Source organism: Gallus gallus, chromosome 3 (assembly GCF_016699485.2).
Source record: "Gallus gallus isolate bGalGal1 chromosome 3, bGalGal1.mat.broiler.GRCg7b, whole genome shotgun sequence".
NCBI classification, from domain to species: Eukaryota; Metazoa; Chordata; class Aves; order Galliformes; family Phasianidae; genus Gallus; species Gallus gallus.
The window spans coordinates 82,369,134-82,396,381 of record NC_052534.1 but is presented as its reverse complement, the minus strand read 5'-3'; the positions used below and the strand labels follow the sequence as shown (position 1 = coordinate 82,396,381).

The 27,248-nt window shown below is 37.7% G+C and overlaps 1 protein-coding gene across 10 annotated transcripts in view; it reads left to right on the top strand.

Moving 5' to 3' along the window:
• The window catches only part of FAM135A (family with sequence similarity 135 member A), an 80,037-nt gene that overhangs the window by 50,790 nt on the left and 1,999 nt on the right, over positions 1-27,248 (top strand). For all 10 annotated transcript variants that reach the window (XM_015284799.4, XM_015284798.4, XM_015284801.4 and 7 more), the window contains 9 exons: positions 4,907-4,980; positions 5,290-5,444; positions 5,686-7,996; positions 9,936-10,096; positions 12,134-12,225; positions 14,251-14,348; positions 19,431-19,582; positions 20,650-20,760; positions 26,816-26,929. In XM_015284799.4, coding sequence (XP_015140285.2) covers positions 4,907-4,980; positions 5,290-5,444; positions 5,686-7,996; positions 9,936-10,096; positions 12,134-12,225; positions 14,251-14,348; positions 19,431-19,582; positions 20,650-20,760; positions 26,816-26,929 — 3,268 coding nt within the window. The remainder of the gene's footprint in view (positions 1-4,906; positions 4,981-5,289; positions 5,445-5,685; positions 7,997-9,935; positions 10,097-12,133; positions 12,226-14,250; positions 14,349-19,430; positions 19,583-20,649; positions 20,761-26,815; positions 26,930-27,248) is intronic.

Genomic DNA, 27,248 nt, shown 5'->3' with positions numbered 1-27,248 from the left:
CTGTGTTCCATTTGTTAGTTTGCGTATTGTCTTGTTAGCGTTTATTCTTGGAACATAATACATAAAGTACATTGTTTTCAAACCAATTCACTGAACTTCTGAGTATAAAACACAGTTCAGAAGGCAAATTGCAGTCTGTGGGAGATGTATTTTTGTAGAATTAAGTATTTTTCTGCAGGAACTATGCCTGGTGCCCACCCCTTATCCTTCCCTGCTGCAGTTAGATTGCTTGTTTACATCATAAAATGAGATATATTTTTCTTCTGAATTGAGACTTTATAGCATTTATAGGTTTTGAAAGGGTTGTGAGTTGTGGTTTTTTTTTAAAAAAAGAGTCAAATTGGAAATGATCCAGCATGTATGTGTGCATATGTATAAAAATAGATACATCACAGTGAGTAACTATACGCACAGTGCATCTGTTGATGTGTGTATGTGTATATACACTTGCTGCAGGCTGTCTGCAGCACACAGTGAAATATTTTCTCGTATGAAGTTAACCTTTCCTCTTCTGATAAATAAATCTTTCCGTCCCCTCTTTTGTGGTCACAGATTTGAAGAAACGTAACAGTTAAAATTTTGCAGAGAGTAAGACTCATTAAAACAAATAAACAGCACTGCCCACCACCCATAGTTCCCAAACACACAACTTGATCTTCAGCCAGCTTTACATCTTTACCATTTGACATGGTAATCCATGCATTTTTCACTCACATCTGAGAGGTCATTTCAAAGCTCATCTGAGTGTTCTCCTTGTAAAGTAATTTGCAGAGAGCTTGTTAGTAGATGTAGGTAATGAGAGTACATACTAACAATATTGTCACAATCCAAAATAAAGTCCATTACAAGGTTTTAGTTTGCAGATGTTTGATTAATGTAACCAACATTTCTATTTGTTCACATCAAAAAACCTTCAAAAACCTTTCAGTTTTGAAGGGGACACTGCTTATGAGGAATACATGGATTGTGATCTTAGCGAAGGATTCAAAATCATATTGTTTAATGAGGGAATCGTGATGGTGCAGATAATCTGTTCTGTACATTAAGTGGACTTTTTGAGAAAGAGTTCAAGACTTGTTTGTTGGAATGGAAATGTTAGCACTAGGAAGGTATGGAAGGTATGATCAATTTACTGGACATCTCTGAATCTTACTAGCCTTTCTACATTTTGAATATAAAGTCTAGTGCCTTTCAGCAGCAGTGGAAGCTATGAAATGAGAAAACTGTTTCACTTAAACTGCACCTACATTCAATTACTGCTAAGTTAGTATTTGTACATTTGTACAATGAATAAAGCCAAAAGAAAGATTGATATTTTTATTTCAACTTATCCAATGTTTTGTATGCTAGTAGTGATATGTGCTTACCTTCTTAAACATGGTTTTTAAAATCTCTGATAAATCATTCTCTCTAGCTCTCAAATCCCTTATGAATTCAAATTTACTGCATTTATTTTAGGGAACATCATAGAAGTATATCATACAATTATAATGTGGCTTAGGTTGGAAGAGACCTTAATGATGATCTACGTCCATCCCCTTGCCATGAGCAGGGCTGTCCCTCACCAGCTCAGCTGCCCAGGGCCCCATCCAGCCTGGCCTTGAGCACCTCCAGGAATGGGACACCACAGCCCTCTGGGCATCCGTGCTAAGGCCTCACCACCCTCTGAGTAAAAAACTTCTTATTAATATCTAACCTAAATCTCCTCTATTTTAGTTTAAAGACACCCCCCCCTTGTCCTATCACTCACTGTGAGACCATGTAAAAAGTTGGTCCCCCTCCTACTTGTAAGCTCCCTTCTAGTACTGGAAGGCCACAATGAGGTCTCCCCAGACCCTTTCCTTCCCCATCCTAAACAAGCCCAAGTCCCTCAGTCTTTCTTCATAGGAGAGGTGCTCCAGCCCTCTGATCATCTTTGTGGTTTTCTCTGGACCTGTTCCAACATATCCACATCTCTCCTGTGCTGAGCACCTCAGACTTGGATGCAGTACTCCAATTGGGGCCTCAGGAGAGCAGAGTAGAGGGGGACAATCCCCTCCCTCTCCCTGCTGCCCACCCCTCTTTTGGTGCAGCCCAGGATGCAGTTGGCCTTCCGGGCTGCAAGTTAACGCTGCTGGCTCATGTCCAGCCTTTCATCAAAGTAATTAATAAGGGTACATGGGCTGAAATACTGTTTGTATTTAGAGTATTTTGGGGATGCTTTCCAGTTTTCACAAAATCTGGAGTTCCCTTCCTCCCTTCTTTAAAGACAAAGGCACAACAGAATGCTTTTACGCCCACTTTTTCTGGTTTCTATCATTCTTTCTCAATGTCACATACAATTTTTTTCTTATTTAATTTGAAAAAATCTGGGTTTTTTTCTTTAATAAAAGCTGTAGGAATATTTTTTTCTGGGGGTATGAATCTGCATTTGCAGCATAGTGTTGTGCTGAAGATTCATGAGTAGCCATCTGCATAGCTTGCTACTGGGCAACATCAAGTATAAATTTTGAGTTTTCTGTCTTGAGCTCAGAGCTCACCCTTGTTATAACAAACAAAAATACTTTTAATAAAAAATAATACAAATATGTATAAATATAATAAAGCTAATTTTATTTTTGAAAGATGTCACTCATTGCTATTGCTCACTGAGCTCTGCAGTTACTGGATACCTCAGTATCTATCCAAACATCAAAGACTTAAAAAGCAGGACACGGGTAATCTTAAACTTACCATTTTATTTAGGGCCTGATAGCAAAGAGCAAGCAGGTTGTCTCTAAGCTTGGTGTCTGGCACAAGCTGAATAATACAGCATTGAGAAGGAAATTTTACCTGGGCCAACTTACAGAGAACCAGCAATGTGATGGTACTTAATTTTACAAGGACTGATTTGCAGATACCTCAATGGTGTCCTGTCCTCCAAGCTGAGAAGAGCTTTTGTGAATACTTTGCAAATGTGCAATTAAAATATACGTAAGTAGACCAAGTGCCACTGGGCTTTCCATATGGCAATAGAGCAGGAGTCGGCAATCCACAACTTCAGTAAAGCTTTAAATTAAAAAGAGATGGTAAATTTGAGCCTTGGTATTCTTGAGAGTGTGGTTGATTTTTGAATACAGTTTTGCAGGGCTTACTATAATATTTTGCAATTTGCATTGACAGTCTTGGGAATTCTTATATAAACTTGGGGGAAACTTGCAATGATCATGTTTCACTTAGATACAGACTTGCTGATTAGTGAATTTTGATGGGATTCAACAGGTGCCCTACTAATTCTCCTCATGAGAGAGTATCTGCCATTTCTGAAATAAGATTTCTGTACTACACAAAATTCTGTCCTTCTAAATAATCTCTGTATTTTGGAAACAGATGCTTTCTTCTGGTCTCTACCAGATGCTAAAGCTCTTTTAAAATTACCTTTTCTTTTGGCAGTATTTATAGACTATACTCTTCACAGGCAAGCTCTCCCTGGGAAGGTTTTATATTGATCTACTATTAAATGGCCCCCTAAAATGCCTGTCATTTGCATTCAGTCAAATCATTTTCACCCTTTTTGCATAGGTGCTTACAAAATAGGCAGTTCTGCTGAAGTATTCTTAGAACATAAGGTCATAAGGAAATTAAATATTTTAAATACTTAGTAATCACTTTGCGGACATCTCTGTAAAATGCTATAGCAGATCTTTAATGTTTCATATAACATCAGGGTATATGTAGTTGTGCTCCAATGTTCGTCAACTACAATAATGCCACTGGTCAAGGCTTTCACATTTGTCCTATTGAAAAAGCTGCTTATAGGAAGGTTATTTTGTATTACACAAAAGTTTGTACACTACTAGTTCACTTCAGATCTTTGTTTCATAGTGACATCTTCTGGTAGGTCTGAACACGTTATTCCAGAGTAATTTCTTTCAGTTTGGTAAGTCCTAAAATAGGAGAAACGAGAACCAACATCTTAGGAGTGCTGTCAGTGTGTGGGTGCTCAGTGTTTATTCCATAGCAATTTTTCTATCCTGTTTTTATTTTGCTTTTTGTCTGTCATACTGCAGCAAACAAACAGTCACACTGCATTGAACTGCATATTTTGATGCACATAACTGGCAGTTGCAAAAACAAAAGCTCTAAACAAATGCATTCAGATTGAAGTAATATTTTAATATAATACTGGAAATGAATGACATCTGATTTGCAAAACCTTAACTTGGGTTTTCTAGAAACTGTGTTTTCAATACGCTGATTATGTTTTACTTGCAGTAAGTTGCTGTAGAATTCACACTATTTTATCTGTGCATACTTGATAAGAAACAAAGTTCCATATGTTATAAAACAACATTTTAATATTTCATGGCTTATTAACTTCAGACATGCAATTATGTCTTGAATATAGCGCTTGTAATCAGCACACATACTGTTGTTTATCAATTGCAGCTGAAATCCTTACAAACAATAGATTTTTTGCACATCAGTTAAGTTGTAGGGTTGAGAGTATTCATGAAACGTTTGGAATACTTCTTGAGAATGTGTTTCTGATTCTGAAGGTGATTCTCAAGCACATTCAGAAGTGCCCATCAGTCACTTCCTTTCACTGAAATTTCTCATGGTATTTTTGTGTGTTATTATTTCAGGTGGGCCTGATTTAAATGTTCAATTTTTGGTTGAAGTTTTCAGCAGGCATTGAGTCTAATACATTTCCCTTCAGTCATCCACTGCACAAGTTAAAAATTCTCCTTTTGCTTCCAAATCTTGCCTGTGGCATCCTCTTCCCTCACCTGCCCAGACTGAACATTAAAAAACAAGCAAAAAGCCACAAAAACTTAATATATATTAATCATACAAGTTACTAATATTGCTGCGTAGGAATATTGGTGGATTTTCAGAACTTTTATGTAATACAAAATTTAGCTCTAACTGTATTTGGATCTTGCAGGTGCGTAGATTTGCAGAAGCATTCTTCTGTCTTGAGCATCCTAGGCAGGCTGCCCTTGCCTATCAAGAACTACAGTGAGTAGCATTTTGAGGTGCAAAGTACGTAGCACATAGTGCCATTATTCTGTAGCTTATGCTGTATAGAAATACTGTCTTACAAAAATACTTACATAAGTTCAAGAGAAACATAATGTTCTAGAGATTTGAAGTTTTTAAATGAAGAAGGTAGTGCAATTCAAATGAGTAATGGAATAATTTTTCTATTAAATAACTAATTAGTGGAAAAGCATCTACTAAAGGGAATTAAATTACTGCTAATTTCTATTTACATAAAAATAAATAGTTCTATTTTATAATGTAGGACTATCTTTTTTTTTTTTTCAGTGCTCAAAGCCACCTACAAATGTGTACAGCTATCAAAAACACTTCCTTCTGCAGTTCTCTTCCACCTCTTCCTATTGAATGCAGTGAACTAGATGGAGATACAAACTCCTTGCCTATAATCTTTGAAGATCGGTATTTAGATTCAGTTACTGAAGGTAAACACACCTCACAGTGCAGTTTTCTTTTTGAAGAAAAGAGCAAAAAGGATGTAATAACTAAGTATTTTTTCTTGACATTTCTTGTTGGCTTTGAAGGAATACATTTGTTTGCTAGGTAATCTTTAGATTGAAGTTGTGAGGATGTGTAAAGTTGTATAATTACTAGTGTTTTATAGCTGCAGTTACTTGCATAACCTTGTAAACAATCCTTTTTTTTTCTCACTTTTTTTGATAAAAGACATGGATGTACCCTGGTTGGTAGTTCAGAATCTTCCAAGGTCAGAGTCCAATAAACTGGATAAAATTGAAGCTGAAGAAGGTTTTGTAGCTGGATTTACTAGCCCGGAATTGAAAATAAGACCTGCAGGTGCCTCCAGCCTTTGGCATTCAGAAAATGAGAAGATGCTAACAAAGTCCTTGAAAGGGAAAAATGAAGATGCAAATAAACCCAAAGTTAAGGTTACTAAGCTTATGAAAACAATGAAACCTGAAAATACAAAAAAAGTCGTGAAACAGAACTCTAAGGACTCTGTGGTCTTAGTAGGCTACAAATGTTTGAAAAGTGCAGCACTGGAAGATGCCTCTAAAAGCCCAGAAGGCAGGCCTTCATGCAATACTAATGAAGGGCTGGACCCTGCAGTAAGTGGATTTCCTTGTGATACAAAGACCTGCACCAGGCAAGTAAGTCAAAGAGAATTTGTGTGTTTGTCATCTGGAACTGAGGAAAAGACTGCTAAGATTGAAGGTGTTCAACCAAGTCAGGGTAGCCCCGTGCACAGTGAAAACGTGGCTATTTTTAGTAGACTTACTATCTCCCAGGCAGGCCCTGGAACTGTACAAGCAGATAGTGCTTTACAACCCAGAGATACACTTGAAGGTTGTCATGGAGGTCAGCCAGCTTCCTTGGGAGTTAGGACAATTGAGGTCAAACCAAGTAGTAAGAATCCCTATGAAGGGGAGAAAGTAACTGTTCATATTGGATCGTGGGCTGAGCTTCCACAAGATGGAGTGCAAGGAGAGAATCTTCAGACACCCAATATTCAAGCTTCAGAATCCGGAAATAAGTTGCATTCAGGAGAACCAGTGCTTGAAAAGGAAGATGTCCATGAAAAAAGCTTCCAACACACCAGTGATGTCTTAACGAAAATGAAAAATAATCAGCCTAGTTTATCTACAAAAGAAAGTCAACTTTCTGTAAGCGGAGACGTCACTAAATTACCAGACGTTAATGTGACATACGCCTCTTCTAGGTTTTCAGATTCTGGCATAGAAAGTGAACCGAGTTCTTTTGCAACTCTCCCCAACCCTGATCAGGTTTTTGAAAATGTTCAGGGGCAAAGTGCATGCAATGCTGAGAGATTATTTCCTCAGCTTTTACTGAAACCAGACTATGCTATAAAAAATGCATTGGAAAGCCATTGTACTGAGAGTACCAGTGCTGTAAGTGAAATACAATCATCCTTGACATCCATAAATTCTCTGCCTTCAGATGATGATGAGTTGTCACCTGATGAGAATTCAAAGATAACTATAGTACCTGAATGCCAGCTAAGTGACAGTAAAACTGTACTGGATCTTGGAGCAATTGACTTGCCAAAATGTGATGACAGTAAAAAATCAAGTACCAATGTGCAGCAGCATTGTGTTGTATTTTCAGGGCATTCAGATAAAGAAACTCTGTCTATACACTCCTCAGTCTCAGGAACAAAAGAACTTTTACACTTAGTTGTTTCAGATGAAGTTACATCTTCTGATGTGAAAAGTAACAGCCTGCAGGCAGACCTTGGCACAACCTGTACGGACTCTCAGGTCCTTGAAAGATATTGCGACACTACAGAAGACGCAGCTAAATTGCATTTAGAAATTACTTGCATGGGTGAGCCATCTGTTCTTTCAGGTCCTTCATCTCTAAATGCAGGGTATGAGGTTGAAAAACCAAATGAAGGAAAATATAATGAGCCTTTAGAACTAAAGGAGGCAGTGGAAGAACTGTCAGCAGCTAAAAGTGACACTGGTACAGATAATCCTTCTCCAACCAGTAGTACTGACATAGTAAAGCAGGGGCTTGTAGAAAACTATTTTGGCTCTCGAAGCAGCACAGATATTTCAGATATTTGGCCTATGGACAACAGCAATCCCGTTAGCCCTCAAAAAGAAACATATGAAAAACAAATTATTTGCTCTTCCCAACAAGACGACGAAGAAGAGGAGGATCAAGAAATGATTGAAAATGGATATTATGAAGAAACAGACTATGGTATATTAGATGGAGCTGCTGGTGCTGGCCAAGATCCTGACTTAGCAGAAGAAAGAGCCCTGAGGTCTGAAAGGATTGATAGTGGGCATCTGCGTGATGGAATAACTGTGCCTCCCGTCTGTACTCCTGGCTGTCTGTCTTTTCCTTCTTCTCTGAGAGACTCTCCTTGCAACGTTATCTGTTCTTCAAGGAACAAATCTGATGCAATTACGCAGCAGCCAGGCAGCACATCTTACAGCTCAGCTTTGCCTGTTTCCTGGTATGAAAGCTCCCCAAAGCCTCAAATGCTAGCGTAAGTGATTGTTTTAAAACACAGTTTATTTGCTTCTGGAAATGATGTTAATATGAATGAAATGAATGAATGGGGAAAAGAAGCATACTTAGGCTACTTAGAGCCCTCCAAGACTGTGGCTTGTGGATTCTGCACATTCAAGTAACATCACATTTTAGATATTCAGATAAAAAATGTGTTAGCACAGGATTCCTTAAATCAGCTACGTCATAATTTCATGTGGGTTGACAGACTTCAAGCAAAATGCACATATTTTGTTCCTTAAATAAGTTCCTTTTTTAAAAAAATAAGCATTCGACCCAAAAGTGGTGTTCTAATGGTGTTTAATGAAATGGAAGCTGTTAAAATAGAAAGCACAGGAAGATATGCTTCATGTTTACAAACATGAAAGCAAAAAGACATCTGTAACCTATTGTCCATTCTAATTCACTGTAAAGCTATTTGACAGGATAGCCCTATTTTTTGATCTTAACAAAGTGTAACATCTCAGAGACTACAGTGCTGTAATTACACTACAGTTGGGATACCAGGAAGTCCAAATTTAGAACAATGTCAGGAATCCCAAATGCAAACATAACAGTTTCCCTGATAATCCCTGCTGCTACCAGAGCATGGGAAGCAGCAGCGTAATGTGTTGTATTGGAAGTAAAATGTTGCTGTCACAATAAAGCAAGGCTGGACAGTAGGTAAAGACCAGATAGTTTGTGGTTAGCAGTTGAGTACAGAAGGAAGGTTCTAGCAATTGTGGCAGAACCAAGATTAGAAGTGAGAGGACAGAAAAGCAGCTTTGAAATAACAGTGAGTAGCTACTGGCATGGAATAGGAAGGATAAAAAGCAAAGACTGTTCATGGCATTCTGAAAGAAAAGGGCAACACAGAGTAAAATCTGGTGCTTGGCCTTGGGGAAAGCAAGTCTCATGGACTGTTGGATCACTGATTCCAGAGGGCAAGAGCTGCGTCTTAGAGAACTAACTTTGGTACAGTCATCTCAGTCATTAAGCATTCCTGCAGTGCAAACTAAGTAAACTCTGCTGCAGAGGGTGGGGTAAACTGACCACAGTGGTGTCTTGCCAGTTAGTGAGGAATGAGCTAAAGAAAAGGCTGGGAAACCAGAGGATGGAAATTAGAGAGGGAGGAAAACAAGGAGCCAGTGGAAGAGGACAAGCTGCAGAGTGACACTGAGGGATCATGCAGAGCAAGCAATATAAGGAGGGAAAAAAACATAAAGCTTTTTGCTCAAAGCAAGACTGCTTGAAATATTTCAGGCAAAACTGGTAGACAATTAACTATGTAGGAAGGTCATGCACAGAGATACTATGGGAAGGGATAGAAAGGAAGAGTGCAAGGAGCTCTTGGCATATGGGCAACTCAGCTGTTAGAAGCTATGATACAGGCCTGTAATAGGTAAGAGGTCAGAGGTCTGGATCTAGTTTTCTTCTGAAGAAAACACCAGTTACTCAGCCTAGTAGAGAGATTTTATGGTGAGCAGAGGCGTTACTGACTCCTGCCCTCTGCTGATCTATGAAATAGTTTTATTTTTGGCAAGAATTACAAAAACTCATTGGAAATCTTTACCTCGACTTTAGATCATATTATAATTCCGGTGACGTTTCATTTAAACAAAGCTGTCACTTAGTTAAGACCAGAACAAATCCAGAAACTCAGTGTTTTCTGAAATATTGTAGAGATTTTCAAAGGACAGAAGAGTGGGGTATGGATTTTGTTTATAGAGGACGAGGGACTGTAGAAAGCTTGAAGTGAAAACATATTTTGAGCAACTGGCTTGTTTTGTGAAGATAGTAATTCGATAAGAGGTTTTTGTTCCTGTCAGTCATGTAAAGACAAAAGCAAAAAGTCAGTAAAAACACTATCCTAGAAGATCCTAAATTTGTCTGGTAATAGTAAATGTTTCTTTATCATAAATATTGTTTCTTTCCAGTTTCCTTCAGGCTAAGGAAGAACTGAAGCAACTTAAACTTCCTGGATTTATGTACAGTGATGTTTTCAAACTGGCCTCTTCAGTACCTTACTTCAGTATGGAAGAGGACGACTGTTCAGAAGAAGGAATACATCTTATAGTCTGCGTCCATGGCCTAGATGGTATGCTGAGAAATATGACACTGAGTGAGATAACAGCTCAGGTTACCAGTTAGGTTTAGCTTTTGTACTCTGAACTGAGCACTAATGGAACAGGTTCACCTGAGAGAGATGGGAATCTGACATCGTACTGTTATGTGAACAGTGTGTTCCAGAAAATCACTTGAATTAAGAATTCTACATAACGTTTGTCTTGAGTAAATATTTCTTCTGCATAAACCCAGTCTATGCCATAATTCACATCAGTTCTATCTTCCAGTTTTTATGTCATTTAAGTATTTATCCATACTGCAGTAGGAGAGCAGATAGTAACAAAACAGTTTTATTTAGAATTTGTAATGTTACATTGTCAAGGAGAATAAAAAGTGTGCATGTTGTTATGAAAAAAATGTTACATGTAAAATGCAGTCAAGTGTGTATTAAGTTTTAAAACGTTAGATCACAGAATCACAAGGGACATCTGGAAAGAATCGAGTTGAATATCCCTGCTCAGCACAGGTTGCTCAGTGGGATTCTGAACATCTCAAGGACAGAGGCTCTACTGTAATAAGAATGAAAATATCCCTTGCTAAGTGAAAGACAATGGGAAAATTCAAATAGTGTAGAATACAGCAGCATAGAATTGAACACTGACAGGCATGGGGCATCAGTCCCCACTCCAGGAAGCCCGTACCCATGTTTGATCACCCTCATGATAAAGAAATTTTTCCTAATGTTCAGTCTGAACCTCCCCTGACACAGGTTTCTGCTATTCCCTGTCATACCATCATTTGCTACCAGGGAGAAGAGGTTGGCACCCCATTTTCCATTTCCTCTCCTCAGGAAGTTCTAGAGAGCAATGAGGTGTCACTTCTTAGTCTCCTTTTTTTTCCAGCTAGCCTACCCAGGTGTCCTCAGCCTCTCTTCCTTAGGACATACCTTTAAACACTTTTACCAGCTTTGCTACCTTCCTCTGGTTGCATTCAAGCTTGATTATGTTCACCTGCTTTTAGTTCAAAATATATGCACACATCAAGAAATAATGTCTGCTCTGCTTAGGTTATTTCGCATCATTCTGCCACCAACCTTTTTGTCTCATACTGGGAAGCTTCTTAAATAACAAAGCAAGAAGACCCAAAAAAGCAATAGATAGACTGTTGGACTGGACTGAAGTTTCACTGCTGCCTTATTAGTTTTTCAAATTCCTAATTAAAAAAAAAAAATCACAATAATAGAATGGCTTTTCCTTCTGCCTTTGGACAGAAAGTACCCATTGTTCTAAAACCAAACTCAGAAACACTTCTTCTTCCTAGTGTAAATGTTTGTGTGCTGTAGCATACCTGGAGCTGACACAAAAGATAACTTGGGCGTAAGAACTGTTATTAACAAAGCATGTGTTGAAGCCCTAGAACAATCCATATAGATAGATTTTTCTTCCTAAACAGGACGTTCATACAAATTACTTCCTCTTAATGAGGGGTGTTTTGTTTGTGTTTTTTTTTTCCTTTAAGACAGAAGGAGTATCCTTATTCCAAAGATACACACTGTCATTGATATAGAGAAATCTTCAGGACTCTGCTTAAGCTACCTTTTGTTGTCTTGTGCCCATCTGAGGGTATCTTTACCTGCTGATGGCCCAGTTTGCCTTTTTACCCTATGAAAAACTTTACGACTTGCCCTTATCCCTTGCTGCTTCACTGAAATCTTTTAAGCTAGCTTTGAGTTCTTTAATTGACTTTTATCAAAGTTAATTAGGTTTTCAGGAATTTAATGTTCACAGTGCTATGTATATGCTGGATGCTAAGACAAAATCAAACATGACTGCCCTGCTGTTTTAAAATGATGTCTGTAATTGAATGTCATTTTTATAGACCGTTTTGTCATTGCATTTGACATTGGAGTTTATCTTTCCGAGTCTCACTGAATTTTAATTAGTGCTGAGAATATTATTAGCTGTGTTTAAATATAAAGTTGTGCCATACGTTCATTGCAGTGCTCTAAATGCTTGTTACTGTGAGTTCCCTTTGCAGTATGTAACTGTTGATTGTTTTTCCTCTTTAGGTAACAGTGCAGATTTAAGATTAGTGAAGACTTACATTGAGCTGGGGCTGCCTGGAGGGAGAATAGACTTTCTTATGTCTGAAAGAAATCAGGTATTTGCCAGCAATAGAAGAACTTTTGTAAAGCAGTGAACACTGTATGCTTCCAGACATGTTTATCTATTAGCACTATTGTGTTACAGTTTACCATGTTCTATATATTTTATTCTATTCTCATAGAATCTGTAATTTGCTCTATGGCTTACATTAAAGTGGTTACAAAACTTAATAAGATAATGAAGGATATATATATAAGGAGTAGTATTTGTTGCTGCCATTTTGTTGTATGTACCAATATCTGCTAAGTTCTCAGCACTATAAGTAAGGATTGTAGATAAAATACCTTTAAGTGGTAGAGGGAGTAATGGTAGAAACTTGAATGGCAAGAAGGGAGATGCATTATTTTACGGGAACTGATCTTTTGTCAGTGTACTGCAAGACCTTGATTGTGACACCAGATTGACACTGAATCAGCTTTGTCTTAAATTTTCGTGAACTTTATTGTTTTCAGATAAAGTAAGCTTGGAAAAGCATGGAAGACCAATTTTCACATGGTTCTTGGTTTGTAATATATTGTGTTAGACATACTTCAGGGAAGCATTAGATCAGAGTCTCTGCAGTGACTCAGAGGAAAGGTTCAGTTAGTGCAGTGGTGTGTTTCTGGAGATAGCTGCTTGGATGCTTTGAGAGCAGGCTGGGCAGGCCCTGAGCCATGCTTTCTCTTTGTAGCCTTAGGATTTTTGACAGTCTTTAGTTCTGGGATTAGGAATTCCACTGAGACCACTGAGCCTAATAGCTACTGATGGATTTTTCTCCTTACTGTTGTCTGGTTCTTTTTTTGGTGCTTTTACTTTGAGTTTCCACAGCAAAGAGTTGAGATTCTTTCTGCTGTTCATATACATGAATAATCCAGTTGCAAACAGTGACATTTAAACCAATCCTTCTACATCTTGGGTTTTTTTTTTTGGCAAAGACAAAAAGCAAAAACTAGTCAATAAGCATTCTCCATTTTTTTGCTTCATTTAATCAAGTATTTTATAAACAAGTAGAATTTCTCCCTCTTCAGGAGGCAGCTGAAGACCTTGCTCATGCAGTGTTTCTCAGGCACATGTGGAACAATTTTTGGACATTCATGTTATCTGTCTCTGCCCATTTTCTAACTTCCTGTCCTTTAGAATAGGTTGGTCAGAACTTTATAAGGCATTGGTGATGCCTGTGCACCATGAAATTACAAAATGCTCTATTGATATTTTCTAATGCTTTCCTGACGCTCCTTACGTAAATTATTATATAGAACATGGATATACAGTTTATTGTTTGCATGTATACTTGGAGCTGTTTTTCCCTGCCTAACATTGGTTTGCATTTCTTGCCTTTTTATCACCCAGTCATGCAGTAATATCAGGTTCTTCTGAAGTTCTGGTCGGTTGTAGAACTGATTATCCTGGATATTTGGTTTAGTCTACAAATTCCGACATCTCATCACTCTCTTTCTTCCCTTTTTCAGACCATTTATCAGTATGTTGAATACTTTAGCGCAGATCCTTCGGAGCTCTCATTGAAAAGTTTTAGACACTCTTTTGCCTACTTTTTAAGTTCCTTGCTGTTAATCATTGCAGAGAATCAGCCAGGAATTGGGAATTAGAGATTTTGTTGTTGTTTTGAATGAACAGTACTTACGTAGACTTTCTGCTGTAGCAGTAATTCTCTCATACTTCTATTTCCTGGGCAGTGTGATTTAGTTTTGGAAGTTTGGTTTTCAGTTTTGCCGCAGATAAGATTATATGTAGGGGAAGCCTTAGAAGTAAAGCTGACTGTGTCATGTTGATAAGATTTGTTTCGGTGTGTTAGAAGAAAGTAGTGTTGCAATGAAATGTTTATCGCTTTATTCCATGTTACAGGAAAAAAATTGAAAACTGAGAATACCAAGCTGTAGTGTTTGTATTCAGAGTTAACATGAATGTTTTTTTGTGTGTGTTCTGTTGATCAAAACTCTGGGGAATAAGACTTCAGACTGCAGAATGCATATCGCTGTATTAGAAAACACAGTTATTGTTTTGTATTTCTTCTATCTTACAGAATGATACCTTTGCTGATTTTGATTCCATGACAGATCGCCTTTTAGATGAAATTATACAGTATATACAGATCTATAATCTAACCCTTTCAAAAATCAGGTAATATCTGTTCTATACTATCTATAGAAATAAACTTAAAAATAGAGTCCTGTGTTGTTCTGAACTGTGATGCTCGGAAGCAGGCCACAAGAGAGAAAGGAGAGAGAGCTTCATGGCGGGGAGGAACAGGGGAAAGGAGGAGAGAGGGAAATAAAACCAAAGTAAGCAAGCTCACTTGGTCCTGGTAGTGGTTGTAGCACACAGTGGGTCATGCATTACATTTCAGGAACTGCTGTCCTGTACTGCCTTAGAGAACTTGTGGGGTGCTGTTCTGTGGTAAAACATAGTTTTTTGAGAACGTAGAAGGAAACCATAAAAGTGCTATTCCTAGACAAGGTGAGCTTTTTTACTGATTTTAGTCTCTTCACCAAATATGTATGGCATATTGTCTAGATTGTCATTCGTTTGGGAAGGTTCAACCTAACCTGTGGCATTAAAGGGCAGCCACATGAGAAAAATATTTCATTGTTTTGATTTTTTTTCTATTGTTCCATCTGCTAGAAAGCATGTTCTGCATCTTAATGTAGAGTGCAGTATATGCATTCCTCTTCCCTTTTTTCAATTGTTCTCACTCAGAGAATACCTGTTCCATTTATATTCTCAGCATAGAATGCACTGTTGGCAGATTTCATTACTAACTCAGCTGTGTTGCTGGAGTTAGCTTTTTGATAGATGAAAGGAGCAAGTTAAAGTCTGACTTCACCCATTTGTTTAGACATCCTCTTATAATGCATCTGTAGTGCTTTTTGATTCATCAGTGGCTGTTAGTCATCCTACAGGTTTCTGTGTAGTCATGTGTTTCGTAAGCCTTATCCAGCTACAAAAAATATCTAACATGTTTAAATGTAATCTCACGTTTTAAACAAATAGTCATATTTTGAGATTTGACACGGCTAATTTTGTTGAATTTGATTAAAAAAACCCAGATTTGTGTGTGTGTGTTATGCATACTGCATATGAGCACCTTCAGTATTGGGGAGCTCTGTGCCTGCTGATATCTCGCTTATCCTGTGGTCAGATGGACATACCCACCCAGTTATCTTCCCATCATGCATATCTGAGAATTGAAGTCTCTTTTGGTTTGTATGTATTTTTTTCAGTTTTATTTATTGCCTGTCACTTGAATGACAAAAAAGAAATTACATTTTTTATTGTTGTTTCCTTCGCAAGATTTCCACTTATCTTTGCGTGTCACAAAGCAGAAGTCTCCATCCATCAACTTTTGCTTTTCTTATGAGGAAGTTACGCCTATCAGCAAATCCTGCAGCTGTTTCCTTGTAGCTGTATGAGAGATCTTTCAGAAAGCTGTGCTTATATGCACGCTCTTGAAGGGATGATCCAGAATGCCCAGGAAAACATTCTTCAGAAATCCTCAGTTTGAATACCCAACGCATTCCTACTCCATTTTGACTGTTCCACTGTAGAGAAAGCGTGCTTTGTTCTAGCTGGTCATGTTCTCCCAAATGGTGCTAGATCTCTTCCTCAAATCTATCTGTGTACTAAGGGTGTTCTCTATACAGGAGGTGCTGAGTTAAATTAGAAATTACTCTCCAGATGTATAATGATTTCATAAGGCAATAAGGACTGGGCAGCACTATGTCTCAAAAATCTACCTCATCCCTCTTCTACATTCAAAATCTAGCTATGGGCAAAAGGAAATACTCTTTATATGCGTAAAATGTTCTGTATAACAAAACATTCCTAGTATCTGTGTGTTAGGCTCTCCTTCCAGCACATCTGAGTCCCAAGATTGGTGGTTTACATCTTCCTTCAGCAGAATGGAGAGGAAGGGGTTACTGTGGGACATCAGCATCCTTGGGCTTTATGTTGAGGCCTTGGCCTTGAGTCTCCTATTTTTTTGTCTGTATTTTTGCCCACACGTTCTTTCTTTTCATTGTTTCTCAGTTACTTAGTTTTTCTGTTAACCTTAACACCGTTTTTATTTCCTGACTTATGCTTCTGCAGTGCACATTTATTGACTGCTGGGGACTTCAGGCAATATCTGTCTGCACTCCATCATGCCACATTGTATTCTGGTGATGCACGTTTCAATTCCCACAGAATAACTACATGTTGTTGTTGGAAACTGCAGTGAAACTAAAGCAGCTTTAGGCCTGACTTGTTCTTGTACTGCTAGACAGTTGTTGTCACAGCTAAAATAAACTGAGATTAGCTCAGGCCAAGACAAGTCAAGAGAAATTATGAGATTCTACACCATCCAGTCAGTGCAAAGCATCATGCCTTCAAGTAATACCAAAAGTGTACTCACTGTGCTACAATCTTCTACTGAGATAAGAAAAGGCACTCCCTGTGCCATCAGAACCCAGAGCCATACTGTATTGTCAACTTAATGAATAACTGGTAATGCTAAATCTCATACCTGTTATTACATCAGTACACCATCCAATGTATGCAGTAGCTTACTTTGAACAAAATTGTACTCAGAATGTGCCTAGGAAGCATGAACTAGGAGTTTCATTCAAACCAGCAGCAATTTATTTCATAAAAAAAATATTGGGTAAAGAATGACCAAATAAACCACACAATGTTTCATGCTAGGCACGCATTAAAGCATCTCTTCTCTATTCAGACTCTGGGCTCTCATATCTCTCATAGTGATGGTTAGGGAAAGAGTATATAAGCAGAGGACATACAACAGAATGTACCCTATTATGGGTGTACCATTTGGCACTTTAGAAAGTTCCTAAGCTTGAAATTGTTTCAACATCTTTTTCATTATGGCTTTTGATGGACATTTTTTCCTTTTGTGAATTTTCATGCTAAGACACGATCTTTCACTTATCAGTACAGAATAAAGAGGTTTTACTGTGCGTAGTTCTCCAGTACAGTCTCAGTTTGGTAACCTGGGGCATAAAGCAAATATAAATACTACAGTGCAATTTTTTAACTTCAGTAATATCTTGTCTTCAAAAGACAGTAATGTTGCCACCTGCTGTTCAGAAATGCATTGGTATTGCAGAGCATCCCACAGTTGCAGGTATCTGAAACAATGAGTAGACTGAGTTACATTTTCATCTTAAAAGCTCTTTCCAGAGCTTTTTTCCTCGCACTTGATTTGAAGAAATCCTTAAACCTTCCTCTAATAGAAAATAATCTTAAAGGCTTATTGCGTGTTCACCTATAAATCTTGATTTCAGTACAGTATGTTACAGTAACTTTTCTTATTTTTCTAAATCTTGACATATGAGGAAGCGTTCAGTCTTTGAGATTCATTCACATAGCTAATTGCAAGCATGCTATTTTCTCAGATGGGTCTTCCATGTTTCTGAACTTTTAATTCAGATATGTCCATATTCTTGAGGATGATAGGACTGATTGACGTGCCACTTTTTCCTCCAATGATGAAACTGACCTTTCTTATGGCACAGTACAAGAGCTTCTCATCCCTTTATGCCATTTAGTGAATAGTGGCTGAACTATCAGCAAACTGTCAAGAGAACACCTCTGCCGAGGTTCACATCTTCTTTAGAAAATAACCTCTCCTTTATAAGGGCTGTAACTGTGATGCAGATCATCTACAAAATGAACTCACTCAATTTCTGTGGACACCTTTTGTACCTAAAAAAATATCTGTGCTTTTGGTTTTCTTGCATGGATGTCATGATGTACACTAAGAGAATAGTTTCAGATTTTAGTATTCAGGGGAATCAGCAACTCAGTAATTTTGTTTTCAAACACACCCAATTGTGCTTTTAACATCACTATGCAACAACACAGAGGAGACGTATTTTTTATTTCCAAGTCAGTTGGGTAAACAAAGCAAGTTGTGTGGCAAAGAATTTCTGATACTGCAGCAATTTTGAGGATCTAGTCCTGAAAGTGACCAGAAAGAATATATATATATTGTTAGACTGTGTTTTAGTAAGGAACAAATAGCCATTCTGTCATAGAAATGTACAGTTCTGTCGGAGTATAGGGGTGGCCCTACCATTCTATAGCCTAACGATTGAATTTTTTCACTTAGCTTTAAATTGGAGTTTTCACAGTTAATAACTCTTAGTCAGAAAAAAACAATAGCAATGTATTTTATGCCTATTGGCAACTCCAGTTATTTTGAATGCAGTGATAAAAAGAATATTGGAAGGGTGATATGTTGGTGCAGTTAAGGGACCCGAGCCATGGTAGTTCTGCCATAGATTTCCCTAATTTTATTGGATGGTTGCCTGTTTTCTCTGAGTCCTGAGATTACTTTTGTAAGACAGGAAGGCAAGTTTTTTTCCATTTAATTTTGTCAATGTCATCTATCCCATATCCTCTGTAACTTGGTGCCTAAGAGAGTGTGATCCTTATCCTTCTGCAGGGGTCTGCAATCCTAACTACGTAATAACTAGCATTGCTGTATTTTGTAGTTTCCCTGCTAAAGAAATGCTTTGTACAGATTTGTAGGCATGACAGGAAGCAACTCAGATCAAGTAGTAATTATTCTTAGAGCTACATCAAGTCTTCAGTTTAACTTGATTAACCAGGCAGACAACTAAATATAATGTTCTCCTGGTAGACAGGTATTTTCAGTTGCCTACCTCAACCTGATAATCACTTCTTTTGGTTAAACTGCTAAGCAGATTTGAGATGTCACTTGTATTTTAACATGTTCAGATTCAGTTAAGTAATGGTGTTCTCATTTATAGGGCTCCAATTTTGAAATCCTCCAACAAGTTGAATCACTACGTATATATTATACTGAATGCCATCACGTGCTGAAGCTGTGATTTATTCAGTTATGCACATCTCAAAATGTGTTCTGAATACTTGGTGCTAGGGGAAATACACCCAGCAATAATCTTGGGTTTGAGTGGGAGGACAGTTTGTTTTCACCAGCTTTCAAAAACAATTTGTACAATAATTGTAGAGAACATGTTTCTAATGAATTTGCGTAGCTTGGGAGATCCAGGCAAGCTGTGTTTCTATTATTGCCTAAAGTAAAGGTTTGGAATGTCTTCATTATTTTTTTTTCCTGGGCTTCGTCAGCATTTTATGACAGCAGTTTTATTTTTTTCTACGTAAAAGAAGGGGGAAAAAGAAAAGAGATTACCATCAAATTGTGTTTTTATTTTTAAACAGCTTTATTGGCCATTCACTGGGTAATTTAATAATTCGTTCAGTGCTCACAAGACCTCGATTTAAATATTACCTCAACAAACTTCATACCTTCTTGTCTCTGTCTGGACCACATCTTGGTACTCTCTACAACAGCAGTGCTCTTGTTAATACAGGTAAAATACTACTATTGATAGTGTAAGGTCAGGGGAGGTTTTGTAGGTCAATGCAGTAAAACTGTGTCTGTTTTTTTCTGAATACTAAAAGTAGCTGTAGCAGAACTCTAACAGAAATGGATTGCAAATAAATTCTAGAAAATCTTTTTACATAACATACAATTTTTAAATAAATTAAGGATGAAAACTTGTGTCTGAGTTTACCACTTGCCTTGAAGGACACAAAACCAAAGTGAGTAACACTTATTTTCATAAACACACTCATTAAACTGTTAAGAATACACTCTAAGAATACAGCTCATTTATTGTTTTATTGTTTCATACAAAAAGTAAGAGAAAAAGCTTTCTACTCACTGATATAAAAAAAGTTGACAGGGATTGCTGGGCAGTTGGAGTTAATGTTGGAAGCTATCAAATCCTTTAGGATTTTGGAAAATACCAAGATAATAACAAGTAATGGTATTGTAATCTAAAGTACTACATCATATATATGTAGCAGCAGCCTTCAGGAAATCACTGTTAAAAACTGACTGTTTCCCTGAGAGTTGAATCAGCACATAGAAGCCACGTAGCCAGCAGGCTTTGCTCATTGTCTAATAAAGAGGGTACAAAATCATAGAAAATGTAATATTATTATTTTTGCCCTGGAAAATTCTGCTTTCTTTTTTATATCTCCTAATTATTTTTTATGATTTCAGTTGTTTTATAAAGTTATTTTCAGAAAGCTGGGAATGCTTGTTGATTACTGCTACATATCTCAACATCCAAATGTTCTAATATTCTGTAAATTGTTAAAATAGAGTTTAAATATCGCTTTATGGCTAACGTTGATACGTTGTCACACTGTACATTAGTAGACATAATGGTCTTTATGCTTTATTATACATATAGACAGGAAAGAAAATGATGAAAAATTTAGAATGCCTTTGGGTGTGACAATACCAACATGAAAAATAAAATAGCAACATCTGAGGGGCTAAATATATAGATGCTGTGTATCTTATATATGTCTAATTGCTTTTCATATGTTATTTTGGGTTATATTCATCTTGTGCCTTACAATATAGGACTGTGGTTTATGCAGAAATGGAAGAAGTCTGGGTCTCTGTTGCAGCTGACGTGTCGAGACCACTCGGATCCACGGCAAACATTCTTATACAAGCTTAGTAAAAAAGCAGGTAAGCTTTGCTAAGATTTGTTATATCTTAAATACTATTATGCATATATGTGAATAGGAAACCTAGAAAATATGTTTCCAACAGGCTCCTTTTTTCAGTTTATTTAAGTTATATTGCATTTAGTTCCATATTCTTCAAGCACGTGAACAGTAAATTGTCCTTTTTTTCTAGAGGTGGACCAAAACATTGAGACTTTCCTTCCTAAGTTCTAAGTGCAGCCACTATACTATGTATGTCAACTTCCTCTTGAGTTACTGCACTGTGATAAGTCAAGTACAGCCACGCTTATTTAATATTACCTGTTTATATATCTCTTTGCTTATCTATTCTATAAATATAACATTCTGCTTTAAAATTTCTGCCATCTGATCTTTTATTTCCTCATCGGGGCAGACAGAGAAAATAAAACCTTGTTTTCATAAAGGAAGAAGTTGTTCTTAGCATAATAGCTAACCTCCACCCCAAAATTAGATTATTCCTACTATATCATGAATATAATTTTCTCTGGTTTGCATATTCTTACGTCTGATGTTGGCTGAGAGTCAGTTTTGGCTGTGGATAATGTGCCAGTTTGGGGTTAGTTTCCATTAAGCATTATAAGGTTTATTGGGGATTCATTTGGGAGGTATTTTTACATGTGTATCAGCCAAACAGTTGTGGAACCCAAGATGTCCATGTTTTGTGGAAAATCTGGGCATGTTTCTCCATCAAAATGTTTGTAGGTTGTCACAGCTGAAATCTGGTTGAGAGCTTTGGGCAGGAAAAGACTGCAAGAAAAGCTTCTGTGATGTTTGAATCCAAAACTTGTATGACAAGAAACAGAAAAGAAGAATAAAATGATAAATATATTATGAATAAATTCCCCCCATCTGTATCATGCAACTCTTCCTCTGTACAGCATCAGTCTATCTGACATTATTTGCTGTATGAATAGTCACAGAACTTATTCTTGTCAAGTTCTTTCAGTTTGCTACATCCGTTTTCCTTCAATGTAAAAATCTTTTGGTGGGATTTGCTATTCATGCATTGTAATTCCTTCTTTTTATAGCAGTGAATGATAATTATCCTATAAGTAACGAAGTGGAATTGGATGCATGGTTCATACTCAAGCAGGTGCTTATTAGCACTGGTGGTGATAATAATTCGTTGTGATTTTTTGATTTAAAAATAGCTGCTGCACACTTGTTTGTTATTTGCCAGAGAACGTGGAGCAAATGGGTTAAAACCTCATCTGTGTCATGTTATGCCTACTAAATATCAGGATATGCTTGAATAGTGATTCATCTAAGTGACAGAACTTCATGCTACAAAGTTGTTGTTGTTATTATTTATTGTTAGGTCCTTTAAAGTGAAAAGAGATGCATCCATCTAAGCCAGGTTTCCTTGTTAAAAAAGAAAGAACTACCTTAAAACGTTAACTTGTTAACAATCTGTAACAGCATTAAAGAGCCTACTTACACATTATCTTCAAGAATTCTGAAAACCTGTGTCATAGGTTTACGCATCTCATACACATAGGAACGTGTAGTAGATTTTTCTTCTGGACATGACCATTCAGAATTATATTAAGTTAAAGCTATTTTATCTCTTACAATTACCATAATTGGTAATTGCTGATAAGGTACTAAATCTGACCTCATCTGCTCATAAAAGCCAAGAAGCAGTAGGATAATTCTATATGAAGAGAGTTTGAGTTTGTTCTAATTCCTGAATATGAAGTTGCCTTAAGCACAGGTCACTTCATGTTGAAGGACCATTTCTGCCAGCTTTAACCAGAGGAAAACTTTTCTGATGTTACTTCTTCATAATAATAGTTTTTAGAATGATGTTCTTTGACAACCATCTCTTTGAAGTTTGCTTGTCATGTCTTCAGCAGCCGCAGTCTATTTGGTAGTTCCTGGGGTCTTGCAAATGATGGTTAATTTCATACTGTGACAAGAAATTACAGCAGGTTGCCAGCTTTGATGACACGCAAGCTGTTCAATACAGAACCAATTGCAGCAGCACAGATGAAAAACCACATGAAACGTCTGTTCTCTGTAAACAGAATTTCGTGCTGTAGTATTGATAACGCAACCAAAAAAATAGAATGGAATTATTTGAAATGAACTTCATAAGATTTTTAGACACACACAAAAACAGATCTTGTCATCTACTTCCTAATTGCACGGCTCTTAGACATTAGTATATTGGTGGAAATGAATACCTCTCATAGCTGAACAAAATTGTAGTAATGCAGACCTGCTCTCAAAAGGATAACTGGTGATTAGCATTAATATTACTTGAAACCAGTGCTTTAATGAATTGCTCAGTAAGCACCATGTTGTGATTCAATGAGAAGTTCAGGAATCTACACAGCTTCTAATTTTTGCTTCCATTTAATCTGTGGATTATGCTCAACTATTTTCTACAAGTGATAACTGCATCTTCATTTTTACTTTCTAATACCAAATGGTAAAATTATCTAGCTTAGGAAATTCCAGATGCTTATCGCCATATCACCAGAATAATGATGAGATGGGTTTGGTTTGGTTGGCTGAAGATTGAAGATTGAAGATCTTCAAAAGATTGAAGAAGGATGCGTATTTGATCACAGTATTCAAATACATAATTGTTTCCAGTTGGAGCACACTGTAATTTTGGCATGAGGAAGTGGAGAGGCAGTAGCTCCAGTAAAAGAGGAGATGCTTTCAGGTGTAATGTGAGCACCATCCCAGGCACTTCTCGAGCTTCTCTAATTCACTTTGCTAGTCATAAAATATGCTCACATCTGCACTTTATTTTGGCTGAGAAACTCATTTGGAAGCAAATCTCTTCATCATCTCTGTTTACTTCTGAACACAATGAGTGAGCTTTAGCAGTCAATGCATATTTCATCCACGGGATCAGACAGAGCTGGTCCAAAGTAAACTCCTGGAATTGGACATTATGATGGATGAGAGATTCCTAATACTGACAGGGTTTTTCTGCAGTTCTGTTCCTTTCATGCCACAGGGTTCAGAAATGTGAATTGCATTGCTGTGGTCTCTTCCAGGATATTTTTGTGTTTATGTAGCTAGGCTTAGATTCATATGTTCTAGCACTTCCACAGGACTTGATTAGTAGAATTCTGATGTGCTTGTTTATTGCATAATATCCCCTCTTTATAAATAATGCATTTTCCTAATCTCTGAAAGGAGGAAAGGAAGCTTGTTTGGGTTTCAGTTTATGTCTGTGTCAGCAAGAGGTAGAGGGCAGGCTTGCCAGAGTTCAAGAAGCCTTTGGACAACACTCAGAAATAGTTTGAATCTTGAGTGGTCCTGTGTGGAGCCAGGAGTTGAACACAGTGATCCTCGTGGGTTCCTTCCAACTCGGGATATTCTGTGAGATAAACCACGAGTAAGCATGGTTGACACATCTTCTGCTTTGAGATGTTTATTATGTAGTGGATGTCGGCTTTGCTTACTTGGTGCTGTTCGGCTTTGCGGAGGGAAAAAGCATTTCAGCTCTTGCCTTGAGGGAGCATCTGGCAAGTAACTTCATCACTTCTGCTAAGAGGAAGGACTTCCTTTCCCTTAGTGTCACGATCACAGTGATGATGGAAGAATCTGGAAGGTTCTAAAGGTGAATGCTTTAGATACTTTCTGTGAAATAAAATATTCAAGGCCGAGTTTTAGCTGTCATGCACCTGAATTGATTCTTCCTATTGACAAATGGTTTGAGTTACCTCACGCTGTAGAAATCCAAGAGATTGCCAGGCTCTGTATGTTTGTATACAGCATTTTGACTCTTTCTTGGAATGCCCATCTGTAGTCATGTGGTGTCACATGAACCACGTCAGAATAAATAACATCAGAACATAAGACTTAGACATTTGTCTTCAAAATAAGCACAGAGACATCCAAAGAAAAAGCACCCAAGAATAGTTAAAACAGTAAAATTAGTGTGTGTAAAATACCCTATATGCCTTTTTTTGTTGTTCCTAATGAAAAATTCCCTCAAGCACTTTCTCATAATGAAAGATTCCTGATGTTTATCATACCAGAAGTAAAAGCAGGTCCAAGATACTATTTCTATCAGCAAGAATAAAGCATAAAAATGAATCACTGTGACTAGAAGGAAAATGTCTAATTTCTTAAATCATCATGTGCTAAGCCTATTCTTTTAATGTTTTTGTTTGTATTGCATTACATGTGAGGCTGAAGAGAGTCTATTTAAATGCTGATTGATGTCGATTGTTGTTCCTCTAAAGATTCCACAGGATGGTTCTTCCTTCCTCAGGTTGATTAAAAGATCTAGGCACTGAGCCAGCAGTATGCCCTTGGGGCCAAGAAGGCCAATGGTATCCTGGGATGAATTAAAAAGAGAGCGGCCAGCAGGTCAAGGGGAGGTGGTCCTTCCCCCTCTACTCTGCCCTGATGAGGCCACATTTAGGGTACTGTGTCCAGTTCTGGTCTCCCCAGTACAAAAAAGACAGGGATCTCCTAGAAGGAGTCCAGCAGAAGGCCACAAAGATGATAAAGGGCCTGGAGCATCTCCCATATGAGAAAAGGCTGAGTAACCCAGGTCTGTTCAGCCTGGGAAACAGAAGACTGAGGAGGGATCTGATAAATGTCCATAAATATCTACAGGGAGGTGGGAGGCAAATGGATGAGGCCAGGCTCTTCTCGGTGATGTGTAGTGATAGGACAAGGAGGAACAGCCTAAAATTGGAACATAGGAAGTTCCATACTACTATGTGGAAGAGGTGGTAAGGGTAAGGGTGACAGAGCACTGGAACAGGTTGCGCAGAGGTTGTGGAGTCTCCTATGGAGATATTCAAGACCCATCTGGATGCCTACCTGTGTGACCTGCTGTAGTGTACCCGCTTTAGCAGGGGGGGTTGGACTCAATGATGTCTTGAGTTCCCTTCCAGCCCCCATGATTCTTTGATTCTATGATTTCTTGATACTTCTTACATAAATGCTAATGGCTGTTTCTCTAGGGAAAGCTAATATAGAAAATACTTCATACAAGATAGATGTAGATTTCCAAAGAATTTACAAAAGTTTAACAGATCGGTCTGCATAGAATTCCTATCTTTGATTTATTCCACATGCATTATTTTCATCTCAGTACAAAGTTTTGGAACTGGCAGCTGAATCTTTGTGTAAGATTTGTTACGGTCATTTTTAACCAGATGTCAAATAAAAGATTCCAGTGATTCAGCTGATCTGCTGAGACAGCATTGTTTTTCAGTGGGCACAGGCCAAAAAATAAAACCAAAGAAACACACACACACAGGCAACAAAAGAAACAACAACACAGATTTCCTATTTGAAGAGGAGAGGAACCAGGATTCAGTTTTGGTGCGTTTTTATGTTTTTATAGAGTAACATAATTTTTACTTGATCAATTTTCTTTTCAATCTGGGATGTCCATCACTTTCTCATATACTGAAGTTGATCAGTATTGGGTTTGGTTTTTTTTAACTGTCTTGGTTTGAAAATGTAGCCTTCATCATACAGAGTCTATATAATACTAGAAACCTGGGGGACAACCTCTGGTAGAAAGGAAGGATTTTGTGTTGGATGGACTTCACACCTGGGCACAAGCTGGCCACAGCATAGAGTGAGGAGGTGGCTAAAAGAGCCACTTAGATTAGGTGGGCTGTATTGCATCCATGTTTATGTTAGGCATTAACCCTGGCCCAACTACACTATTGATCGGCATATCAGCGAAGACAAGGCACCATTCATCGTCACGTCTTTTAAGCAGTGCAGTGGCTTTACTCCCTTCTGTCAGCCAGAAACTGAGCACTTGATTCCTACATCCCTTCCATCCTAAGCAGCTGAAGTTTTAAAGGATATTGGTTTTAGTTAAGAAAGTTCACACGTAGGTCTCACCTGTAGGTATTAAAATACATGCAGAGAAAAGGGCAGTAGCTCACAGTCATTCTGTAGCTCCATTGTAATTTAATTTTTCTGCATTTTTGTGCAAGGTCTTATGAAAAAATGGTGCAAAATTTCAGCTGCAAAAATATTTAATCATTCTTTAGTAGTTGTCAGGTGACTCATTATTTCCTGTTTTCTTGTAGGTCTTCATTACTTCAAAAACATTGTCTTAGTTGGATCTCTGCAGGATCGTTACGTTCCTTATCACTCTGCTCGCATTGAGATGTGTAAAACAGCTTTAAAGGATAAACAATCAGGTAATAAATGTAAAATAAACAGATTACTCAAATGAAAGTTTATAGGTCTCAGATTCGTCCCATATAATTTTGGGTGCTTAACTGAGACACCTCAGCTGTGTCTGTAGACACCTTGGACTTACTCTGTAGTAACACAGAGGGAAAAAGAAGAGCTGAGTTGTTTTCTGATTCTGTCCTGTTCGATTACACGCAGTAGATGAGACTGAGACCCAATTTACAGCTTATAAACGTGGCTGAAAGTTAGGTGGGATGAACACAGCCCCTGATGTCTTACTCTGTGAATAGGGAGGGCAAATAGCTCTGACTTTGTTGAGGATGC